The sequence below is a fragment of the Mustela erminea genome, chromosome 18, assembly GCF_009829155.1.
Source record: "Mustela erminea isolate mMusErm1 chromosome 18, mMusErm1.Pri, whole genome shotgun sequence".
Classification (NCBI taxonomy): Eukaryota; Metazoa; Chordata; class Mammalia; order Carnivora; family Mustelidae; genus Mustela; species Mustela erminea.
This window is the reverse complement of record NC_045631.1, coordinates 5,991,950-6,016,924: the sequence shown is the minus strand read 5'-3', so window position 1 is coordinate 6,016,924 and position 24,975 is coordinate 5,991,950. Positions and strand designations below refer to the sequence as shown.

The following is a 24,975-nucleotide window of genomic DNA, read 5'->3' as shown; positions in this document are numbered from 1 at the left end:
GTCCCACGTCAGGATCCTTGCTCGGTGAGGAGCTTGCTTCTCCCTCTGCCTCTGCTGCCACTCTGCCTGCTTGTGCTCACTCTCTCTCTCTCTCACTCTCTCTGGCAAATAAATAAATAAAATCTTAAAAAAAAAAAAGGAAATCTGACATAAAATGTGAGAACATGATAGTATCTTAAAAAATCGATGCCTGAGTTCCAGTAATAACAAGAATCATAATCAGAAATCATCAAAGAATAATTTGATATTAGGAAATTATTAATGTGTTTCATTTAATTAATAGCTTCTGGAGAAAAATTATGTAATCCTCTCAAGATACTTAGACGCTGGGGTACATGCAGACAGATATGGATATGATACGGATAGAGATACCGATAGAGAAAAGTACAACATGAAACCCTCTTTTGCAAATGATGTGATCATATCCCCAAAGAGCACAAAAGAGTAAACTCCAAAGGTATTTTTTAATTGAAGTATAATGAAGATACAGTATAATACTAGCTTCAGGTGTCCACTGTAGTGATTCAACAGGTCTGTTCACTGATGGCTGATTGCTCAGTTCTCATCAAAATAAATGTACCATCAACCCCCTTTATCTCACCCCTCCCCCACCATCTCCCCTCTGGCAACCCCCAGTTTGTTTTCTCTAATGAAGAGCCTGGGCTTTTTGCTTGTTTGTCTCTTTTGTTGTTGTTCATTCATTTGTTTCGTTTTTTTAAATTCCCCATAGGAGTGGAATCCTATGGCACCTGTCTTTCTCTGACTGACTCATTTCACTTTGCATAACGTTCTCTAGCTCTCTCCCGTCATTGCAAATGTCAAGATTTCATTCTTTTTTATGGCTGGATACCATCCATTGTATATGTATATATATACCATGTCTTCTTTATCCATTCAGCTATGGATGGACCTTTTGACTGCTTCTCTACCTTGGCTATTGTAAATAATGCTGCAGTAATAGGGATGCATATATCTTTCCTTTTCTTTTCTTTTTTTAAGATTTTATTTATTTATTTGACAGAGAGTGAGGGAGAGAGAGCGCTCGAGCAGGGGGAGTGGCAGGCAGAAGGAGAGGGAGAGGCAGGCTCCCCACTGAGTAGGGAGCCCGACAGGGGGCTTAATCTCAGAACTCTGGGATCACGACCTGAACCGAAGGCAGGTGCTTAACCAACTGAGCCACCCAGACACCCCTGCATGTAACTTTTCAAATTCATGTTTTTGTTTTCTTTGGGTAAATACCTGGTAGTAGAATTACTAGGTCATATGGTCAGTCTATCTTTAATTTTTTGAGGAACTTCCATACTCTTTGCAGTGGCCCTACCAGTTTGTATTCCCACCAACTGTGCGTGGGGGTTCCTTTTTCACCACATCTTTGCCAACACTTGTTATTTGTTGTGTGTTTGTCTTAAGCCATGCCGACAGGTGTGAGGGGATAACTCATTGTGGTTTTGATTTGCATTTCTGTTTTGCAAAACTATTACTAATAAAAAAATAAACTGGTTAGACTAAAAATTGACATAAATAATAGTTTTTGTGTATTTACCACAAGAAAGTAGAAAACGTAATTGAACACTTATTTCACTTATAATAGTGATGAAAAGGATACAATAGCCAGGAATAGGTGTAATTTAAAATATGCAAGCTCTAAGAATGCCTGGCCGGCTCAGTCGGAGGGAACGTGTGACTCTTGGTCTTGGGGCTATGAGTTGGAGCCCCATGTTGAATATAGAGTTTAAACATAAAAAAATAAAAATCTTAAAATAGGCAAGACCTACATGAAGAAAAATTTTAAGCGAAACTGATAACTTTTTAAAAAAATGGAATAAATGGAAATGTATTAAATAGGAATGCTCAATATTATAAAGATTTCAAATGTCCCTAAATTAATCTGTAATAAATGCAACAAATGTCACAAACAGGGTTACTGATAGCACTAGAAAAATGTAGTGTAAAATACATACAGAAAAATGAATGTGCAATGATAGTTGGGACACTTAGGAACAAAAGAATGGGAACCAGGACAGCCACACCGAAAAAAATAAATCCACAGTAATTGCAACTATGTGGATTCATGCTTGAATAGACAGGTGGATCAAAGGAAATGACTAGGGAGTCCACAAACCAACCAAAAATGTGTGTGAGTTTCATAACTGATAAATGAAACACAGCAAATCAGGGAAGAAGAAAATGGGCTCTTCACCAAATGGTATCCATAGCCAGTCTCAAAGAAAAGATGTGTCCCTACTCCCCCAACACCAAAATAAATGTTAGATAATCACAGATTTCACATTTAAAAACTAGAATAGGACAGATGAAGACATGAGACAAAATTCTAAATAATCCTGGAATGAGAAAGATTTTCTTAATTATGCTCACCCCTCTCCCAAAAAGCCAGAAAGCCCTGAAAAGTTCTAAAAAATGAAAAGTTCTAAAAAAAAAAAAAAAAAAAAGGAAGAAAAGAAAAGAAATTCTGAATGGAAAAATACCATAAACAAACTCAAATGCACGACATACTGGGGAAAAAACTTGTCCACATGTATCACAAAGAAATCATTCCCTTTCCCTGTAAACAGCACACACAAATCACAGACAAAATGTGTGTAACTTGACTTAGGACAATGGAAATGGAAAACATCAAACCAAGGCACGTTTCTCCCATATCAGAGAGGCAAAAATAAACTTTGGCTGCAATCCTGGGCATGGATGTTGGCATGGGAACGAACACAGGTGTGAGGAAACAGGTAAATTCCAACCTCAGCAGGTGGTAGGAAAAAATCATGGCCCCCATGGAAGGCAATATGGCCACGATCAACAAAGTCACAAATGCATGTACCCCGAGTCCCAGCCCCAACCCAACTTACTTAGATATGAAATGATGCCGTCAACTGACATTCCATAGAATGAGATTTATTGAAAGCCTACAATGTACCAGTCCTGTTCTAATTGTCAAAGATAAAGTAGGGGAAAAAATCCTTTCTCTGTTTAAGGAAGGAAATAATTCTTTTCTCCTTTTTTAAGGAAGAAAATAATTCTTGTTGAAGACATATTGTAAACAAATAAAAGAGACCAATATAACAAATTCTGGTTCATACATATAATGGAATACTATAAAGCTATTTTAGAAAATGAGGCAGCTCTATGATTGATATGATATATAGAGAAATGAAAGAGATAGCAAGTGAAATCAGCAAGGTCAGAAGCATATGCATAGTAAATTGCTACTTGTGTAAAAACAAAATCAAAACCAAAAAACCTTCTATACACACACACACACACACACACACACACAAACACGGAGGGACACACAAAACACTAGAGCTTGTAGCTCTCTCTGGGTGTAGGGGAAATCAGGGTGGGAAGGAGATATATTTTGAAGCATATCTTTTTGTTCTTTTAGAATTCTGTGCCATGTACATGTATTAAATATAAAATAATGCACAAAAATTCCTACCAAAAATATAAATGAACAGAAACGACTGAGCAACTATGCCCAAGTGTGAATTCTGATACATTCTTATACTAAATCATAGCAAATTTTGAAACTGTAAAGAAAAGAGACTGCAAACCTACAAAGTATGAAGAGCGCTCTGTGTTTCTTCTTAATTCATGCTTGCAAAATTCCAGTTCAAATCCTAGGCACATGTCCTTGGTTGATTCTCCTCTCTTCCTTGGGTGAACATATTTTCAGTGTCTGAGTGATGAAATGCTACAATAGCCCACACGTGATTCAATTCCTTGTCACTATGGTTCCGTCCACCAGCAAAGATCTCTCACCCACAGGGCTCTTTATTTTCCCCTTGCGTCTCTGAATGACCAGAGTAGACTGAAGGGCTCCCTGGGCAACACAACTATTTCCAAACTCAGGTGGTTTATCCTCTTCCCTGAAGACCAGCCCTCCCCTATCTTTCTAAGGATTTTTGAGCAATGTCATTAGAACCCTGCCAATCCCAGGGGTTTCTACAGAGCCCTTTATAATTATCTGGTGAATCATCGTTATGGACTGAATGTGTTTTCCCCCCAAAACTCATAAGGCGAATTACCCAACATGATAGCATTTGGAGATGGGGCTTTTAGGAGGTAGTGTGAGTTGGATGTGGTCATAGGGCGTAGGGGCATACAATGGGAGTATAATCTCTTATAAGAAGAGATTTTCAGGCGCCTGGGTGGCTCAGTCAGTTAAGTGTCTGCCTTCCACTCAGGTCATAATCCCAGGGTCCTGGGATCAAGCCCCACATCAGGCTCCCTGCTCAGCAGGGAACCTGCATCTCCCTGTCCCTTTGCCTGCCGCTCCCCTGGCTTATGCACTCTGTCTCTCTCTCTCTCTCTCTGTCAAATAAACAGATAAAATCTTGAAAAAATAATAATAAGAGATGGCTGCATGGCTTATTTGGTTAAGCATCTGCCTTCAGCTCAGGTCATGTTCTCTCAGGGTCCTGGGATCGAGCCCCCTTATGGGGGGGGCGGGTCCCTGCTCAGTGGGGAGGCTGCTTCTCCCTCTGCCCTTCCCCCTTTCCCTGCTCTTGTGCATACTCTCTCTCGCTCACTCACTCATTCTCACTCAAACAAATAAAATCTTTTTTAAAAAATTATAAAAGAAAGAGAGACTCCCAAGAGTTTGCTTTCTCTGCCTGCGCGCCCTCAAAGAGGTCATGGGAGCACATGCAAGGGGGCAGGTGTCTACAGGCCAAGGTCTCTTTTTTCTACCTTGCCCGCACCTTGACCTTCTACTTCTCAGACTCCAGAAGTGTGAGAAATGGATTTCTGTTGTTAAACCCACACCGTCTATGGAATCGTATCCTGGCACCCTGAGCTGACGGATACAAACATTTTTTCCAAGTGCACCACCTAACTCTCTTAAGGGGTCAGGCCATTTTGAAACACCGTCCCCTCCGGAGAAGGAGGGCAATGAATTTGATGTCACTGAACTACACCCTTAAAATGACAAAAACGGAAAATGTTGCTATTTTTTTTTTTTTTTTTGCCACACACACAAAAAAGGCATCGAACTCGTTTTCTCATTTTAAACTCAGTTACCCTTCCCACTTGCCCCAAAGACAGACATATCTACAGCCTCTCTGTGGAATAGGATACTATAGGAGAGATGCTCATCGCATAGTTATTTCATGTTTGAAAATAGAACTTTGGGGGGAAAAATGTAGGCATGGGGTTTGCAGGGTAAATGAACCGTCACACTGTAAGTTAATAACCCCCAGGAATCCTGGAGGCTATTTTAAAACATTGTATTAAAAGCCCTGGAAGAATTTGTGATGAAGATCAAAAATACTAGACCCTTGGAAAACAAAATTCCCGGCTTGCTAGCTCCCAGAAGCAAAGAAGCTAGAACAGCCACAGGCTTCAGAAACATAAAGAGAGAGAGAAAAGGAATGCCTCAATATGGAGTAGAAACTGGAAGAATAAGCAGGACATAAAATAAAGAGTGTCAGAAAGAAAACTCGGGCACCTGGGGGGCTCAGTGGGTTAAAGCCTCTGTCTTCAGCTCAGGTCATGGTCTCAGGGTCCTGGGATCAAGTGCTGCATCGGGCTCTCTGCTCAGCGGGGAAGCCTGTTTCCCTTCCTCTCTCTCTGCCTGCCTCTCTCCCTACTTGTCATTTCTCTCTCTGTCAAAAAATAAATAAAATCTTTTAAAAAAGAAAAGGAAAGGAAACTCATCTCCTGAGGTCTTACAACACCATTGAGATAATAGCTCATCGGAGTCCATTTGAAATAAACTATTCTTTGACTAGACGCCTTGATCTCACAGGTGACTTACTTCATCAGGTGCTTGTAATTTTAATATGTATGTTTTCCCATATTTTATGGCCTGTATGCACCCTGGGATATCAGAAGATCCTAGATCCTGATAAAAAAAAAATTCCATTTGGCAGTGTTTCATTATTTCAGGGAGATAGAATGGAGGTCCCCAGAGGGCTGCGTGGCTAATGTGAAATTTGTATCGGGTCAAGTCACGGATTGGCACTGTTATCTCTGGCAGGACATCTGACTTCCCCGAACCTCAGCATCCCCAGCTTTGAAATGTGGATGATTTTAAATAATGACCCACCCTCGCTGTGTGGCTATGAGGATTCCATGAGCTGATGTGCTTAGTGAGAGAGTATCTTGAAATATTAATTTTTGTGCCTCCTTTTCTCCCACACTGCTGTTCCTCACAGTGCTGAAGCCACCAAGGGACACAGCGCTGTTACAAAATGAGAACCAGAAACAGTCAATGCTTGCAATTGTGATTTCCAGAATGGAATGCTTTGGGAAGCCTTGCTTGGGATGGGAGAGGTCAGTGGGAAGGCAGGAGAGATGTGTCAACAGAGAACAGCTTTGTACAAGGCACTTTGTGATTATAAAATACAAATTACTTAACTTAGCACCGTGAAGATTAAAAAGCCTCTAAGTTTATAATACCAGAAGACCAAGACAAGCTCAGCTATTAGCATAAGGCTTTGAAAATATGACGTACCAAGCCATTTCATCTTGTTACATATATAACAGTATTTGTAAGACATTTACCTTGAACTTATGAAGAATTTAAACATTAAGCCAGTTCCTTTGAATGTTCTTTCCTTGCCATATTTATACTTTATCCTGTGTCGTGCCATCATAAAATTCAGTAGTTCATTTACAAATAGGTTTCCTATCAAATTCTACGATAATCACAGTGGTTACTTGTTACATTTATATTATCCCCGAGTCCGTAATATTCACTTACCTGTTTGAGATAGGAAATTACATTGACTCATTCAAAGAGTTAGAATTGGGGTGCCTGGATGGCTCCGTGGGTTAAAGCCTCTGCCTTCGCCTCAGGTCATGATCCCAGGGTCCTGGGATCGAGTCTCACATCAGGCTCTCTGCTCAGCAGGGAGCCTGCTTCCCTCTCTCTCTCTGCCTACCTCTCTGCCTACTTGTGATCTCTGTCAAACAAATAAATAAAATCTTTTAAAAAGAGAGTTAGAATTAATTCAGCTAGTATAAAAACTTGTCAAGTCCTCTTGAGGTTGGGGAGGGGGCGGACCTCGTTTCTTCCGACTTCAGTTTTAATAGAAATAGTCTTAAGCACAACAGAACATTTATTGTTTCCTTCAACAAATATGCAGCATAAATAGTATTATTTATTTTGAAGTCTGTGACTTATCTGTAATATCTTTAGTGACGCTTTAGTAAATTATTAAATTCATAAAAGGTAATGACCATCAGTATAAGACTTTACAGATCATAGGGCATATAAAGAAAACTTCCTCTATAAGCTAAGTTTTGACCCAAGAGTTAAGGAAGGTGAGGGGCGAAAGAAAGAATGTTGAGAAAGGAAAGAATTAGCAAAGTGTGGGCAAGGTATAGAGGAGACTGGTCAAGAAAACCAACCTGGGCGGGTATCCAAGTGAAGTCGGATCCTTGTTATAAAGTCTGGTGGTGGGCAGAGATGAGATGATCATTCCATTCCCCCACAACCCCGTTACCAGTTCTAATCAAGTCTTAGAATTCCAGAACCATGTGCCGGGCAGGTGCTGTGGGCAGAGGAGGGGAGGGAGGGGCTTTGAAGTGAAGAGGTGGGGCTGGTGAGTTCCCACTTTCACTGCTGCAGAGTGGACACAGACTTTAAGGTTGGCTGGTTCCCTCTACCTTACTCTGCAAGGTTAGCAGACTGTTACACTATTTCGCTAAAATGTTCCTAATTCCATGGATCTAAAATTACGTCCAAGTATGCTTGTGGGCAAAACTAGCTTTGAATCTGATTAGGATACTTCACTGGCTAATTAACCACCCCGAGAGGGGTGAATAACAATAACATGCTCTTACACTTGAGGTATTTTATTTTATTTTATTTTGAAGATCTTATTTATTTATTTATTTATTTGACAGAGAGAGAGAGAGAGACAGCAAGAGAGGAAATACAAGCAGGGAGAGGGGAAGAGGGAGAATCAGACTTCTCGCTGAGCAGGAAGCCTGATGTTGGGCTTGATCCAAAGACTCTGGGATCACAACCCGAGCTGCAGGCAGACGCTTAACAACTGAGCCGCCTAGGCACCCCACACATGAGGTATTTTAGGTAGTACTAGCAAGAAAGCCACTGTTAGACTGAATGGTGGGATAAGAGGATAAGACAGTCATTTAAAAGCTAACATTTAGGGGTACCTGGGTGTCTCAGTTGGTTAAACATCCCACTCGATTTTGGCTCAGGTCGTGATCTCAGAGTCATGGGATTGAGCCATGTGTCTGGTTCCATGCTCAGCATAGAGTCTGCTTGGCCCTCTCCCTCCTCCACTGCCCCTCCTCCTGCTCTTTCTCTAAAAATAAATAAATAAATAAATAAACAAACAAAATCTTTTTAAAAAGATAACATTTATTAAATCACACAGGGGTGCGATAAGTATTATGCTATCATCTGCTTTATCTTACTTAATAATTACAACAATCCTGAATTGTGATTTGTGTAGGATTATCTCCATTTTACAAAGAGGAACTGAGGCAAAGAGATGAAGTACCCTCACCCAAGGTCACCTAATTAACTACTACCAGATCCACGATTCAAATCCAGGCTTGCTACTATTCAAACAAGAAAGGTATTCTGAAGGTAAAATTGATGAGTCTGGATTAAGACCCTTGACACATCATCTGCAAAAGAAACATTTTTTCATCATGAGTAGAAAAATGGGCAGAAATCTCCAGTATGTCAGGTAGGAGAGGTTGAGAACATCCGAAATTCAAAAATGCAGATTCAAAAATGCAGACTTTGGCAGGTAAAAGATCTCCCTTTATAACAGGAAACTGGAGGAATGGAAGGCAACCACCACCAAGTCAGAAGAAACTGGCAAAGCTTCATGACCAACCAGGGAAACAAGTTTATTTTCAACATGTTTTGCTTCCAGCCACATCTGGAAATAAAATGCCCACTACAGCGTGATGATCTGGGAGACACACTTTTCTCCCTTGTCCACCGAGGTTGGAGGTGAAGACTAGTTCTTCATTATATGCCTCATGAGACAAATATGAGAAAGGAAACAAAACGAACAAAGCCAAACAAATGATTGCAGTTGTTTGATTAAACACTCAGTGGCATCGACCACAGTGACATCATGCAAAGATTTCCTGTCTACACTGCAGTGTATTAAGTGCACTGACAGAGGCAAACACCCAGCCCATAGAAGGACACATGTGAACCAGACTGGGACAAGCATCCTGGGAGAGATGATCCTTGAGTAATCCTTGAAGTCAGAGCAGCGGTTACACGGGTGAGGGGTGGGGACGGACCTGTAAATGAAATATACTAGAGGATTTGCAAAGGAAATGATGCCCAAAATATAGATTGGTCCAGAAATTGACATGCCCTGGGTTCAATTCTAGGCTATAGGGGGTGGGAAGGTTGGGTGGGGAAGCTGGCCACTGAAAGATCTTATACTTAATTTGCCACTTCTGCAAGCCTAGATTTCTAGAAGCAAAAAGGTGTGCCCTAGGGTTTGAGGGAAATTAGGTATTCATGCCTAACACCTAATTGAAGCCCTCTCTCAATGGACTGGAGTGGGGGGACCCTTAGAGCTCTCTGTTGCTCAAATGCAGTGAGCCCACAAGGGTGTTCAGAACATCTATATAAAGCAGAGGGAATCTTTCAGGTTTCTATGACTTCCTGCCAGGAAAGTCCATGGCGCCCTTCAGTGCACGAGAGTATCTCTGTGCACAGATTACAAATCATGGAGGTCAGGAGGGCATTCCTTTCCAACTCACCCACTACCATGCCCAGCCCTGTGCAGCCTGCGTTTGGGCACAACGATGCTGATGATAACCACTGCGACGTCCTGTCCATTAGCAGCTCCTAGTCGACAGTGAGCAAATCTATTCATGTTCAAATCTAAGGTTTCTTTCTTGTTTTTAATCCTCTGCTAACTGCCCTGCAGGAACAGATGTTGTTATTCTGAGCCTGGCATATTATTGGAATGACTTAACAGCATCTCCCGTGGCCAGCTCATTGTGTTTAGGGTTTGAAGGCTTTGCACTGTTTCCTTTTCTTCTTTTGATTAAAACGATGTGCCAGAAACCATATAGAAGTCAGAGACCGCAAGCCTTCCAAGACACTGCCTTTGCAGGAGGAAAGAAGTTTCTCAGAATAACAGCACCCGCTCTTCTCTCCTTTTTTTTCCTTTTCTTTTTTTCCTTTCCTCCCCCCCCCCACTTCCTTAGATAGCTGGCTCCTAATTTGTTCTCCTCTGGAGCAACTTGGGGTGCTGTGTCTAACTGGCAGTGACACGGGGTCACCTAATGGGGGAAGGGCGGGCTGCCACCCCGCCGCAGCCTCCAAGTATGGATCTTTCTATTTGTGCAGGAGACACCCAAGATGACTCCTCACTTTGTCTTTACTCTGTGGGATCTCTGCCGTTTTCCCGAAACATTCAGTTCATTGGCATTCCCAGTTTTAACACAGATGCAGGCAGTGTATTTCCCCATGGAAAGAAGAAAAAAATCGAGCATGCTGGTATAATGATAATTGTCCATGGATGGCTCACCTGGGAGGGTGACATTAGGGAATGGTGGGAACCATGGTGAATGGGAGTGAGCTTCCTGTCTGAAGGGAGGAACCACCACCCCACTTTGGCCAAGTTTTGCTTGGGGGGGGACTGACAGGTGGACATAGCTTGAACCAACCTCCCCATGGAGAGAAGCTAAAAATTACATATTTTTTAGGGGAAATAGACAGGATTTTAAATGTTGGGGTTTGGGGGCTTGTTTTTCTGTTTTGGTTTAGTTTAGTTTTGTTTGGTTTTACTGGGAAGAACCAACATGATGGCCATGGGCTCGATTTGGCCAGCAGGTCTCTCATGTTTCTGTTATAATCTAGGTCCGCTACTGTTGAACAGCTATATATATGTGTATGTATATATGTGTGTGTATATATATATACACACACACACATATCTATATGTATGTATGTGTGTGTGTGTGTATACATATATATATATATATATATATATATATATATATATATATCTTTTGTGTCATCTATTATTCCTAAAATGGTGTTAGGTACATTGTGCATGTTCGACTAATTCTTGAATGGTGGAGGAATAGATGGATGAAGATGAATAGATTGGTAAAATAAAGGAACAAAGGAACGAGCAGTTCCCTAATGGTGAGTATCACTCAGCTGGTGAAAATGAGTTGATAAGGAACGGGGAACCCTAAATTCTGGCTTATTTTAGACAAAGTTTAATTCTACCAAATTAAGAGATATTCTTAGAGTTTCATCAGAGTCCGTATCTGGACTAACCCCTACCCTATGCCCCACCCCATCCAGAAAAATACTTTGATTCGTTACCTTGTAAGGTGATAATGTACCAGAATGTTTATTGTAGCAAAGTTTGAGGGAGAAAACTTGGAACACAATGAATGCAGCTCAATAGAAAAATGGCTGTTACTACATCTACAAGGTGCTAGTGTTACTACATCTACAAGGTGCACTATTTACACAACCAATGCAAATCATAAATTAGAGTCATCCCCCTGACTTGGAGGGGCATAACTACTCTTGGCTCCATAAGGCATAACTGAGTGGGGAAAATAGCAAGATGCAGAAAACTGCAATAGTATACCAATTTTTAAAAATCCAACCCCCCCAAAATATGGGCATGTTTATTTGTAGATATATAATCAATTTTGAAATATATGTTTATGGAGGAAATTTGACATATATGCAATGATTTGTCAATATAGATTACCTTGTTGTGGGAGGCTAATGAAGGCAAGAGGCATGGGTGGGTGGTGGGGATGATCATGCAAAAAAGGAAAAGCAAAGAAGGAGCTTCTTTCCCAGTCACTGAGGAAGAAAAGGAACCGGAGAAATGAGATCCGTTACCAAGTATAAAGAAATTCAGATTGTTCTTGTTGCCCATCTGAACAGAGTCCTGCACACTTTAAGCTGACTACACTTTGTATCTTCATGTAATCAATTACATTACTCTGTTTTACATTACAGACACAACAAGAAAGTCACATTGATAATGGGCTATGTCCGGGCATCTGGGGGGCTCAGTGGGTTAAACGCCTGCCATTGGCTCAGGTCATGATCCCGGGGTCCTGGGATCAAGTCCCACGTCAGGCTCCTTTCTCAGCAGGGAGTCTGCTTCTCCTTCTACCTGCTCCTGCTCTTTCTCTTTGAAATAAATAAATAAACTCTTTAAAAAAGAGAGAGAGAGAGATGGGCCATACCGGTAGGACTTAATTTTATGCACATGTCCCTTTTTTCAAACATCAACCCTCTACCATATCCCAGGGATGCAGAAAATGCTAGTTGCTTAAGAAAGAAAATACTTTACTGAATGCTTATTTATTCATTCTGTAGAATTATATGTATGAGTTCCAGCCATATTGTCAGATCAGCGCACGTTGGAACCACCCTCTGGCTGGGCTCACTCTCTATCTTACACTGTGTCACCACCCCCTCTCCCACCTACCAGCTCCAGCTCAGAGCCTGACCTTTATCCCTACTCACCTTCCTCCGTCCTTCCCAAGGCTGCAGTACAGAAACCCTTACTCCGGTAGATCACGTGTTTCCCTGGTAACCACTCAAAATCATCACCGAAACTTCTCTGACCTCATCAGCAGTTGAAAACTGAGGTCTCATTTTGTTCACTCATCTTAATCATGGTGCTTTTGTCTCCCATCTGTTTGGCTGGCAGGGAACTCAATCTTTGCTATGGGTGTGCCTCCCTAAATATTGCCTGATGGGCTTAAATCAGAGGTTCCCACAACTTCCATCTTGGATTTGATTAGTTTGCTAGAATGGCTTGTAGAACTCAAGAAACCCATTTACTCACTGGATCACCAGTTTATGATAAAAGGATCACAGAGGACAGGTATGGAGAAAAGGGACAGGGTGTCCAACCCCCCCCTTTGGGGGTACCACCCTCCCCCAATCTCTACCTGTTCACCAGCCTGGACATTTCCTGTCCCCCACCCTTCTCGGTTTTTAAAGAGGCTTCATTACACAATTGATTAAATCATTGCCCAGGGAGTCAAGAGGAGGGGATTGAAAATTCCAACCTTCTAATCACTTGGTTGGTTCCCCTGGCAACCAGCCCTCCTCCTTAGGTGACCTGGGGTCTGGTCCAAAAGTGACCTCATTAACATCACAAAAGACACCTTTATCACTCATCACATAAGCAATTCCAAGGGTGGTTGTTTTTTTGTTGTTTTTTTTTTTAATATTTTATTTATTTATTTGACAGAGAGAGATCACAAGTAGGCAGAGAGGCAGGCAGAGAGAGAGAGAGATGGAAGCAGGCTCCCTGCTGAGCAGAGAGCCCAATGCGGGACTCAATCCCAGGACCCTGAGATCATGACCTGAGCCGAAGGCAGCGGCTTAACCCGCTGAGCCACCCAGGTGCCCAATTCCAAGGGTTTTAAGAAGTTCTGGGACAGGGACAAGGACCGAGACCAAATATATATTTGTTATTCTAAATCCTAATAACTCACCTTCATTTTCTGTCTTTAACATAAAATAGAATGATACACTATATTACATTTAAGAAGAAAAGAAAAGTATGGCCTGGTTGAAGTATGCACAGCATTAATCAGAGGTAAAATAACCTAGCTTTATGCTTTGTCATTGATTTCACTTTGCCAGTGTCAGGATGGCTGAGGATTGGAGTTTGTGGCACGGGGCATGGATTTTCCCAGAACTTGGCACTTTCCTTTTGCTGCTAAATCTTTACTTAGATCCCTATTGCCTTAGGGTTAGTTCCCTTTCAGAGACTCAGGTAGGTTGTGGGGTTTTTTTTGTTTGTTTGTTTGTTTTTTATTTATCTGACAGCGATTACAAGTAGGCAGAGAGGCAGGCAGAGAAAGAGGGAGAAGCAGGCTCCCCGCTGAGCAGAGAGCCCGATGCAGGGCTTGATCCCAGGATCCTGAGATCATGACCTGAGCCGAAGGCAGAGGCTTAACCCGCTGAGCCACCCACGTGCCCCCTGGGTTTGTGTGTGTGTGTGTGTGTTTCCCCTGCAATTTTAACTTGTTCTGGGCCTAATTCTGTCTGCCAAGTGTCCTTTTCCTTTTATTCCCTAAAACTCAGTAGGATTACTGTTCCCCATTATATTCCCAGAGGGAATCCTTAAGCTCTCTGTACATGAGTTGAGATGGCTTCCCTCCCAGCTGGGCTGGGGTCAGAAGGGTAGGTAGCCTGGAAGACAAAAGGAGATGACCTCCCTCCCTAGTGGTGTCCACATCCTGGTTCCTACCTAGCTCTAATACCCTGTTAGCCATTGCCACTCAAAATTCCCAGAGTTTAAAAAGTCCGTGCATAAATAACCAGAAAAGTCCCTGAGAAGCTACCCATGTGATCATGCACTGATAAAATTAGAAAAAGCCAAAATGCACCGAAACACAAAGATTCAACATTCCAAATGCCATATTCCCCTACCAGCCAGAGAAGAGGGAGACAAGCCCGGAGGCAAATATAATTCTTTGTTATGCAACGTTGGCCAAAGTCTCCATTTTAGAAACTGCTAACCTTCAGAGATAAGAGAGTTATGAGCAGTAAAGAAGGCTGGGGAATCCCCGAGGAAATTATTTGCTAGATAGCACTCAGAAAATTGTAAAATGCAACCAATGCGCAGAGTGTGAGGGAGATATTTAGACGTGAGCAAAGCTCGCGATGTTATGTGAAAATGGAGTCACGCTCTGGAGGTGACCAGGAAAGTTCTTGGTCAAGAAGACGGGGGTGCCCAGGGAACCCTTTCCTGGGCTAGGGAGGCACCCAGACTTGGAGCCTTGATAGATTCATCATGCCATCCCTGCCGACCCCTAGAAACCTAGCAATGCCTTCATGAAGGCCGATAGGAAAGCTCATCCCCCTAGAAACCCTCAAAAGCTCATCCTTTTCTCCGCCGCCATCGCACAGGCTTGCAAAATATCCATGTAGGGGGATGGGTTTCACCACTTCCATTACTGCTCTTCTGCACTTGGAGCTGAAAGCAGCCACAGACAACACGTGGATTTGGCCCACAGGTCACAGTTCATGGATCCCTGAGTGATTGATGGGATAAATGTCCAGGTACTTGGCTTGGCATTGAAGATGGCCCACTCTCCTACCCTAATATGCTTTCCTAGTCTTACAGACCATCATTCCTTTCAACAGATAGTGATCAACCCTGGGTCATATTGCTGGCACTGTGATGAGCTGTGGAGAGAGGCAGGGGACATGCCAAAGTCCCTGTATTGAGGGGCTTACTGTTTCTTGCCAACTCAACAGTTAAACACTCTTTGTAGGATACCATAATGGTAGAAACATTTGTCTAAAAACACTAAAATGTATGACACCAAGAGTGAACCCTGATATAAACTAGGGTCTCTGGATGGTGATATATCAATGTAGGTTCATTAGTTGTAAAGAAAGGTACCAGTCTTAGGGCATCTGGGGGGATCAGTCGGTTAAGTGTGTGCCTTTGGCTCAGGTCATGAGCCCAGAGTCCTGGGATTGAGTCCTGCATCAGGCTCCCTGCTCAGTGGGGAGCCTGCTTCCCCCCTGCCTGGCGCTCCCCTGGCTTATGTACTCGCTCTCTCTCTGACAAATAAATAAATAATATCTTAAGAAAGAAAGAGAGAGAGAGGAAGGAAGGAAGGTACCAGTCTGATGGGGCATGTTGGTAACCGGGAGGTGATGCACGTGTATGTGAGAAATCTGTCCTTTCTGTGCCATTTTGCCGTGAATCTAAAACCTCCCTAAAAATTATTTAAAATGTTAAAAATCAAGATTATCAACCACTAATTCAGTTCACTGATAATACATAACTGTGAAGAAGACACACACTGAGCTATTTCTTACAATATCAGTCTATTTGCCCAAAGTACAAGCTCCGTTCCTATCGCTTTATTCAATTTTTACCCCTTCTTCAAGTCTCAGCAAAAGTTCCATTTCTGACCCCAAAGCTTCCTCAGTTAATTCAGGCTAGGGACAGCCATAAACAGGAATACATTCCTTGTCCTCTTAGGCTCACTGACCAGTCTTCAAGAATTCTTCTCCTGGGTACCTGGATGGCTCAGTTGGTTAAGCGACTGCCTTCACCTCAGGTCATGATCCCATAGTCCTGGGATTGAGTCCCACATCGGGCTCCCAGTTCCCTGAGGAGTCTGCTTCTCCCTGGATTTCTCCCTCTCATGCTCTTTCTCACTCTCTCTCTGTCTCTCTCAAATGAATAAATAAAATCTTTAAAAAAAAAAAAAAAGAATTCTCCTCCCTTGAACATCAAGAGACCTACTGTACCTAGTAGTCATTGGGTCTACAGTATGACTTAACATATTTGGTGCCAAAGCCCTCCCTCTCTTTGCAAATAAATAGTGAGAGTAATAAAGAGGATTAGTAATAATAGTAATTAATAGTAATAGGAATAATAGTAATTAAATAGTAATTAATTAGTAATAATAATAAGAGTAATAAATAGTAAGAGTTGCTTCCTTCCACACTGTATCTATTCCTTCGTGCCTGACAGAAGTGGGGAGGAAGATAAGAGGAACAGCAAGCAGGAGCTTTGAATGTTCAAAAGCAAAAATAAACAGTTGTCCAAAATTGGTGTCATCAATAAGAACGGAGGGTAAGTGAATTTCTAAAGTGGATGAAAGGAGACGCAGTTATCTAGACCAAGAGCTGGTGAACTTTTCTGTACAGGGTCAGGAAGTAGAGAGTTGAGACTCTGTGGGCCACACGTGGGTCTCTGTGCCATCTCCTTCCTCTTCTTTTCTCTTTTTTTGACAGCCCTTTAAAAAGGTAAAAACCCGGGCGCCTGGGTGGCTCAGTGGATTAAGCCGCTGCCTTTGGCTCAGGTCATGATCTCAGGGTCCTGGGATTGAGTCCCGTATCGGGCTCTCTGCTCAGCGGGGAGCCTGCTTCCCTCTCTCTCTCTCTGCCTGCCTCTCTGCCTACTTGTGAGCTCTGTCTGTCAAATAAATAAATAAAATCTTTAAAAAAAAAAAAGGTAAAACCCTGGGTGCATGGGTGGCTCAATCGGCTGGGCGTCTGCCTTTGGCTCAGGTCATGATCTAAGGGTCCTGGGATAGAGTTCTGCGTCAGGCTACCTGCTCGGTGAGGAGTCTGCTTCTCCTTTTCCCTCTGCCCCTCCCCCTGCTCCTGCTCTCTCTCTCCCTCTCTCTCAAATGAATAAATAAAAAATCTTTTAAAAAATATTAAATAGGGGCACTTGGGTGGCTCAGTCAGTTAAGCATCTGTCTTCAGCTCAGGTCTTGATCTCAGGGTCCTGGGATCGAGCTCCACATTGGGCTCTCTGCTCAGCAGGGAGTCTGCTTCTCTCTCTCTCTCTCTCTCTACCTGCCTCTCTGCCTACTCGTGATCTCTCTCTCTCTGTCCAATAAATTAAATAAAATATATTTTTTTAATGTAAAAACCATTCTTAGACTAGAAAAAGCAGGCCATGGAGCAAGTGGTTTGCCAGTCCTGCATGGACGCAGAAGAGTAATAGAATGAAAAGCGTCCGTTATTCCAATCTATTTAACCTGAGGGGGCTCCAGGGAGGAGGTGGTGGTATTCTGAGCTCTTGAGGGAGAGCCAAGCCTTGGCATGACTGTGAGGTAGCAAGGGAGCAGAATGACCTAATGGAAAGGAACTGGGCTCGGCGTCACAGCGCTGGCTCTCCGGCTATCTCTGTGGCTTCGGCCAAGTCGCCCCTGCGCCTCCAGTAACTTCTGTGAGTTATCGCCGTGAAAAATGAGCAGAAGAGCCGCTCGTGGCGAGAACAAGATGAGATCATATCGGGGCGCTTTGGAAATGGACAAGCATCCCAGGAAGACCTTGATAAAGTTAGCAAAAAGCCAAAAATGTAAGCTACACTTGAAAATTAAAAAATTTGAAAGGTCACATTATTTAGCTCGTGAGAGAGGAGGCATACTGTGCGAGTCGAGGGTGATTCTTTACTGCACAGCTTTGGCCCCAAACAGCTATTTTATTAGCTGTGAGCCTTCAGAAGATCAGAGTTGTGAGCAATCAAGGCAGCTGGGCATCCCTGTAGAGGGGACACAGAGACCATCGGTATGATACCAGAAGTGTGCGGAGAAGCTCTAACCCCACGGAGGTCTCTCCCTCAGCAGCCTGCATGCAGGGTACCCCTCAACACCTGTTCTCTGCTCTCCCAGCACCAGGGGCAGGGCTGGAGCTCCCAGAAATGTGGTCTTGGAGGACCCTCCTCCGTCCTACCGACAGGAAAGAAATAAGGACAGAAAGATGGTACCTCAAAACAAAACAACTTCTGGTTTACAACTTTTGGCTTCTAACTGGCAGAGTCTGATACAATCCCCATCCTCGTCCCAGAGAAATACTGAGAAAGACACACACACACAAAATGACCAAAGCCCCCAATCCCCGCCCGCCCCCCAACCTGGAACTTAAAATTGTTGGGAAAATAGGAACAGTCCATCAAGAGAACCTGAAAAACTTATCCACCATCAGGATGCCTGGGTGGCTCAGTTGGTTAAGCAGCTGCCTTCGGCTCAGGTCATGATCCCAACGTCCTGGGATCGAGTCCCACATCGGGCTCCTTGCTCAGCAGGGAGCCCGCTTCTCCCTCTGCTTCTGCCTGCCTCTCTGTCTGCCTGTGCTCACTCTCTCTGACAAATAAATAAATAAAATCTAAAAAAAAAAATAAAAAACTTATCCACCATCTAAGAAGGCTGTGGAATGGATTCAGAAACACAGCTGGTGGGGTACCCATTCTTGTTTGCAAATGACAGTGAGGACGCCCTTCTGACCTTTCCTCTCCTGGCAGTCTTACTTGGCAAGCCCTGGCACCTCAACATGAGACCTTACTTGGAAACAGGGCCCTACAGAGGTCATCAAGTTCACACGAAGTCATTGGGTTGGGCCTTACTCCAGCATGACTGGTGTCCTCATAAAAGGAGATATTTGGACACAGACAGACATGCGCAAAAGGAAGATGAAGGGAATAGCCACAGGGAAAAATGTCATGTGGAGATTAAGTTAGGAAGTGATCCAGCTCTGAGCTAGAGATTGCCAGAAAAAGAACCAAAAACTAGGAGAACAGCCTGGAACAGAGTCTCCCCAGCCAATACCTTGATTACAGATGTCTAGTCTCCAGAACCGGGAGACAAGAGGTAACTGTTGTTCCGGCCACCTGGTGTGTGGTACTTTGCATGGCAACCCGAAGACATGAAGACGCTTGGGTACTCAAGTCTTGTGACAATGGCAGCTCTTTCTTCATTGCATGAGGAATCCCCCTTTCAAGGCAGCCAGAGTACCTCTCTCCCAATGCCATTCACATATAGCAAGAGGAATTCGGCATACGACCCTAAGCCCATCTGGCTGCTCACAATTTTCAGGTTCTTTTTGGTGACTACCAGCAAGTTCCAAAATCTAGGAGCATGTAAGGTTCTGGGTCTGCCTTCCCACGCTGGTGTATGTTCCAATGAAAGCAAAAGTCTCAACTCAAATCCTAGCACACCTGAAAATACGTATTAATGATATAAAGCAAAAGTAGATACACAAACAAGTGAACACCCAGCCCTCTGGGACTCAAAGCAAATCCTGAGATTCTAGAGGCAGAATTTAGCTAAAGACATACTTTGATCAGGGGATGGAATCCTCCTTCAAGGGATGACTCAGATCCGAACCAAATCTGGGTCTGGAGGAACCACCACGGAATGGATTCTAGAAGCGCAAAACCTGATCTGGAAAATAAACCCCTCAAAGAACTTGAGGAAATAACCAGAGCATCACCTCCTGAAGCGATGTTCACCCAGACAGTTTTATTACCAAGTCAGCTGAAACTTTCAAGGAACAGATAATCCTGAGGCAATATAAACTATTCCTGAATTTAAAAAAATGTAAATGTTCACTGCAAGTAAGGATCATCTTGATACCAGAACCTCACAAAGATAGCACTCACAGAAAAGGACTATAAACCAAAGCCATCATCATAAACACAAATTTCAAGACGCTAAATCAAGTAGCAGCCAGTTGAATGAAATTGTATATTAAAAAGATCGTCCATCCAAATCAACTAGGGTTTTTAAGGAATGCTGAAGTATTTTTTTTTTTAAGGGCGTGGAGCCCAACCGGAGGCTTGTACTTACGACCCTGAGGTCAAGACCTGAGCTGAGGTCAAGAGAGAGCCACTCAGATGCCCCGGAATGCTTGAGTATTTTAATATTAGGAAAGCAATTAACAAAATACATCAAAGACAGATGTGCAATCATTTCAGCAGTAATAAACAGGCATTATTAAAATGTAGCACATATTGAGAATAAAAACTCAAAAGCAGAGACAGGAAATGATGTTCTCGACATGGCAAAGATAATTGGTCTTCAATAAGTCAGGTCTTCAGAGTCAAACACAGGAGATTTTCCTATTAGAATCAGAAGAAACCAAGAATGATTGCTCTCACCATTATTATTTAACGTTTTTACAGAAAGCTGGCCAATTAAATGAGACATAAGGTGGAAATCCATTATAGTCATTACAAAGAAGGAAAAAATATTATTAGAAATACAATTATAGGGTGCCTGAGTGCCTCAGTTGGTTGAGCATCTGCCTTCGGCCTAGGTCACCATCCCAAGGTCCTGGGATCAAGTCCTACGTCAGGCTCCTTGCTCAGTGGGAAGTCTCTTCTCCTTCTGCCTCTCCCCGACTTGTTCTCTTTCTCTCTCTCTCTCTCTCTCCCTCCCTCTCAAATAAACAAATAAAATCTTTTAAAAAAATCTAGATTTTCCATATACCACCCATGTGTGCTACATAACATAAAGAAAAGGCTTATATTCACAATAACAAAACATGTGAAATATAAGGCATCTGAATAATCCAAACCTCTATACCAGAGATCTAAAAGGACAAAAAAAAAAAAAAAAAGAGGAAAAACCAAAAAACCTATAGATTAAATCTCCTTAAGAACATGGATGCAGGGGCGCCTGGGTGGCTCAGTGGGTTAAAGCCTCTGCTTTCGGCTCAGGTCATGGTCTCAGGGTCCTGTGATCGAGCCCCGCATCGGGCTCTCTGCTCCTCAGGGAGCCTGCTTTCCCCTCTCTCTCTGCCTGCCTCTCTGCCTGCTTGTGATCTCTGTCTGTCAAATGAATAAATAAAATCTTAAAAAAAAAATTAAAAAAAAGAACATGGATGCAGAATGGTAAAAGCTGACCGATATGATACACAAAGGCAAAGTAGAGTCTATAATGAAATTATAGTTAAATGTTTAAACTCTAGTAACTTAAAAAGAAAAAAAAGCAGTATGCTCTTGATAGATGCAAGTGGGCATCAAACTATTTTTCAACATTTTATGCTGATTCAAACTCTTGGAAAAACTAGGATATTTACTGAAAAATGACAATATGACCTATCTTGGACCAAAAGACAGTATTCTACAGAATGGGTAATGCACCAGAAGGATTTCCATTAAGATCAGACACAACATTAATAATATATTCAATATCAAATCTGTGCACATGTGGAAAACTAAAGAGAACCAGCTGAAAATCTATTAGAATTAATAATAAGTAGGGTAAAAAATCAAAGTTATCAACTATTGAAGTATTTAATCATGTCAACAGACAAGGTCTTCCAAATTTATGGCAATGCTAACTGCCAATTTAATGTGATTCTTTGAAGAACAGTATCAGAGAGAATTCACTTGGAAGATCACACAGAATCACAAATGCACAAGACTGGGCAAAAAAAATTATAATATAATTATAACTGTACTTAAGTAAAATATTAAAGATTATAAATACAGTAGATGCCAAACAAATTTTAACTTATAACTGTAGAAATAATAAGATACTCCAAAATAGGTCAGTGCCAGGGAATAGAAAACCCAGAAACAGCTAGGTAGATGGGATAATTTGGTACTCTATTTCTTAATTATAATTTTTCTGATATCAGGAAGCGACTCAAGAATTTTAAATTGCCCTAGTTTTAAATGAGAAGGGAACCTCATAGTCAATTGTATCTGAAAATCAAGGAAATCAACTACATGATATTCCAAATCAATTGAGAAAGAAAGGATAGCAAACAAATAAAATGGCTCTGGGACAATAGATTAAAATTTTAGGGGAAAGAATGTAAAGTTTGAAGTATTTCCTAATGCCATACATCAAAAGAAATCCAGTCTAAAAAAATAAATTTGGAAAATAAAAAAGAATACGATAAACAGACAGAATGCAAGTATCCTTATTTTATGAAACTAAATTATCTACCTGAAGAACCTATTGCAGATATGAGCCATTTTTTGCCCTCCTAGCAACTGTCCATGACCTCCAATGATAAGAAACTGTGTCTTTGTGGGATACAAGAGCAGTCCGTCTTCCCATTACAGACACCATAGAGTGCCCAGTAATATCGGGATTGTGAAATCTAGTGTTGGTATGCCCATAGAATGAACCATTGTACACCTCTACAAATCAGGTTTTGGAAATAGCTAAATGCACAAGAAAATGTTCAGACTATAGCTAAGAAAGTGAGATGTGATCACATTTTAAAAACATACATACTGTAATCAGGTTACAGAATAGATTTTTATTTTGATGAACACCCTTACTTCGAAAATAAAGTTCTCTCCAAAGAATCTCATCGGAATGAGAGTGGTGATCCATCTTCAAAGTCCACTGAAATCAAATGGAAATCTGGAAAGGATGTGACGAAACGTTCCAGTCAAACACAGAATAAAGCCAGCGGGAAGAGACAGCATGAGGAACCAGAGAGCTTCTTCACCTGGTTGACTGACCATTCTGATGCAGGTGCAGATGGGTTAGGAGAGGTCATCAAAGATGATATTTGGCCAAATCCATTACAGTACTACTTGGTTCCCGATATGGATGACAAAGAAGGGGAAGGAGAAGAGGAGGAGGAGGAGGATGAAGAAGAAGAAGGATTGGAAGATATTGATGAAGAAGGAGATGAGGATGAAGGTGATGATGATGATGATGATGATGACGATGAAGAAGAAGAAGGATTGGAAGATATTGATGAAGAAGGAGATGAGGATGAAGGTGATGATGATGATGATGATGATGATGATGAAGAAGAAGAAGGATTGGAAGATATTGATGAAGAAGGAGATGAGGATGAAGGTGATGATGATGATGATGATGATGATGATGATGAAGAAGAAGGATTGGAAGACATTGATGAAGAAGGAGATGAGGATGAAGGTGATGATGATGATGATGATGATGATGATGATGAAGAAGAAGAAGGATTGGAAGATATTGATGAAGAAGGAGATGAGGATGAAGGTGATGATGATGACGATGAAGAAGAAGAAGGATTGGAAGATATTGATGAAGAAGGAGATGAGGATGAAGGTGATGATGATGATGATGATGATGATGATGATGAAGAAGGATTGGAAGATATTGATGAAGAAGGAGATGAGGATGAAGGTGATGATGATGATGATGATGATGATGATGATGATGATGAAGAAGAAGAAGGATTGGAAGATATTGATGAAGAAGGAGATGAGGATGAAGGTGATGATGATGATGATGATGATGATGATGACGATGAAGAAGAAGAAGGATTGGAAGATATTGATGAAGAAGGAGATGAGGATGAAGGTGATGATGATGATGATGATGATGATGAAGAAGAAGGATTGGAAGATACTGATGAAGGAGATGAGGATGAAGGTGATGATGATGATGATGATGATGATGATGATGATGAAGAAGAAGAAGGATTGGAAGATACTGATGAAGAAGGAGATGAGGATGAAGGTGATGATGATGATGATGATGATGATGAAGAAGAAGGATTGGAAGATATTGATGAAGGAGATGAGGATGAAGGTGAAGAAGATGAAGATGATGATGGGGGGTGGAAGGAGAGGAGGATGAAGGGGAAGATGACTAATGGAACACTGATGGATTCCAACCTTCCTTTTTTAATTTTCTTCAGTCCCTGGAAGCAAGTTGCCGTCTTTTTTTTTTTTTTTCCCTTTTTCTTTTTCTTTTCTCCTCTCGTGCTCATTCGCCCTGTTTTTTGAAGTCTCCTTTTTCTCTCCCTTTATACCATGGTTCTCAGCTTATTTTGGAGGGGAAATACCTTGAGCAGAATACAGTGGGAAAAGAATCCTCTACCCCTTTTTGTTCCAAATTCATTTTTGTCCCTTCCTGTCTCAACAGAAACAAAAACTTTATGGAATCAACACCACCGTGCTCTGTGGGAAAAAAGAAAAACCTTCTGCTCCCTTAGCTCTGCTGGAAGCGGGAGGGTGCCAGGCCCCTGTGTAGTAGTGCATAGAATTCTAGTTTTTTTTCCTCCTTTCTCTGTATATTGGGCTCAGAGATTACACTGTGTCTCTATGTGAATACGGACAGTTAGCATTTACCAACATGGACCTGTCTACTTTCTCTTGTTTAAAAAAAAGAAAAAAAAACTTTAAAAAATGGGGTTATAGAAGGTCAGCAAAGGGTGGGTTTGAGATGTTTGGGTGGGTTAAGTGGGCATTTTGACAACATGGCTTCTCCTTTGGCATGTTTAATTGTGATGTTTAACGGACATCCTTGCAGTTTAAGATGACACTTTTAAAAATAAAACTCTCTCCTAATGATGACTTGAGCCCTGCCACTCGATGGGAGAATCAGCAGAACTTGTAGGATCTTATTTGGAATTGACATTCTCTATTGTAATTTTGTTCCTGTTTATTTTTAAAATTTTCTTTTTGTTTCACTGGAAAGGAAAGATGATGCTCAGTTTTAAACGTTAAAAGTGTACAAGTTGCTTTGTTACAATAAAACTAAATGTGTCACACACACAAAAAAAACATACATACTTGCACATGCAAACACACACGTATATGTGCATCTATCCTAGAAAAATGACTAAAAGGAAAGATCATAAAAACATAAGCAGTATGTGACGGAATAGCAGGGTTAGGCATGATTTAAACTGCCCTTCGATATTATTTTCCAAATGTTACCTGAATCCCCCTTCTCATCTGCCCATCCCTGGATAGATCAGAGAAGTAACTG

The 24,975-nt window shown here is 41.8% G+C and overlaps 1 protein-coding gene across 1 annotated transcript; it reads left to right on the top strand.

Moving 5' to 3' along the window:
• Positions 1–18,673: 18,673 nt before the first annotated feature.
• Positions 18,674–24,751, top strand: LOC116577902 (protein SET-like). Its single transcript, XM_032321690.1, has 4 exons — positions 18,674–18,824; positions 22,501–22,868; positions 23,316–23,382; positions 23,791–24,751. Exons 1-4 carry the CDS (start codon positions 18,674–18,676, stop codon positions 23,985–23,987), a joined length of 783 nt encoding a protein of 260 aa, XP_032177581.1. The 3' UTR covers positions 23,988–24,751.
• Positions 24,752–24,975: the final 224 nt, after the last annotated feature.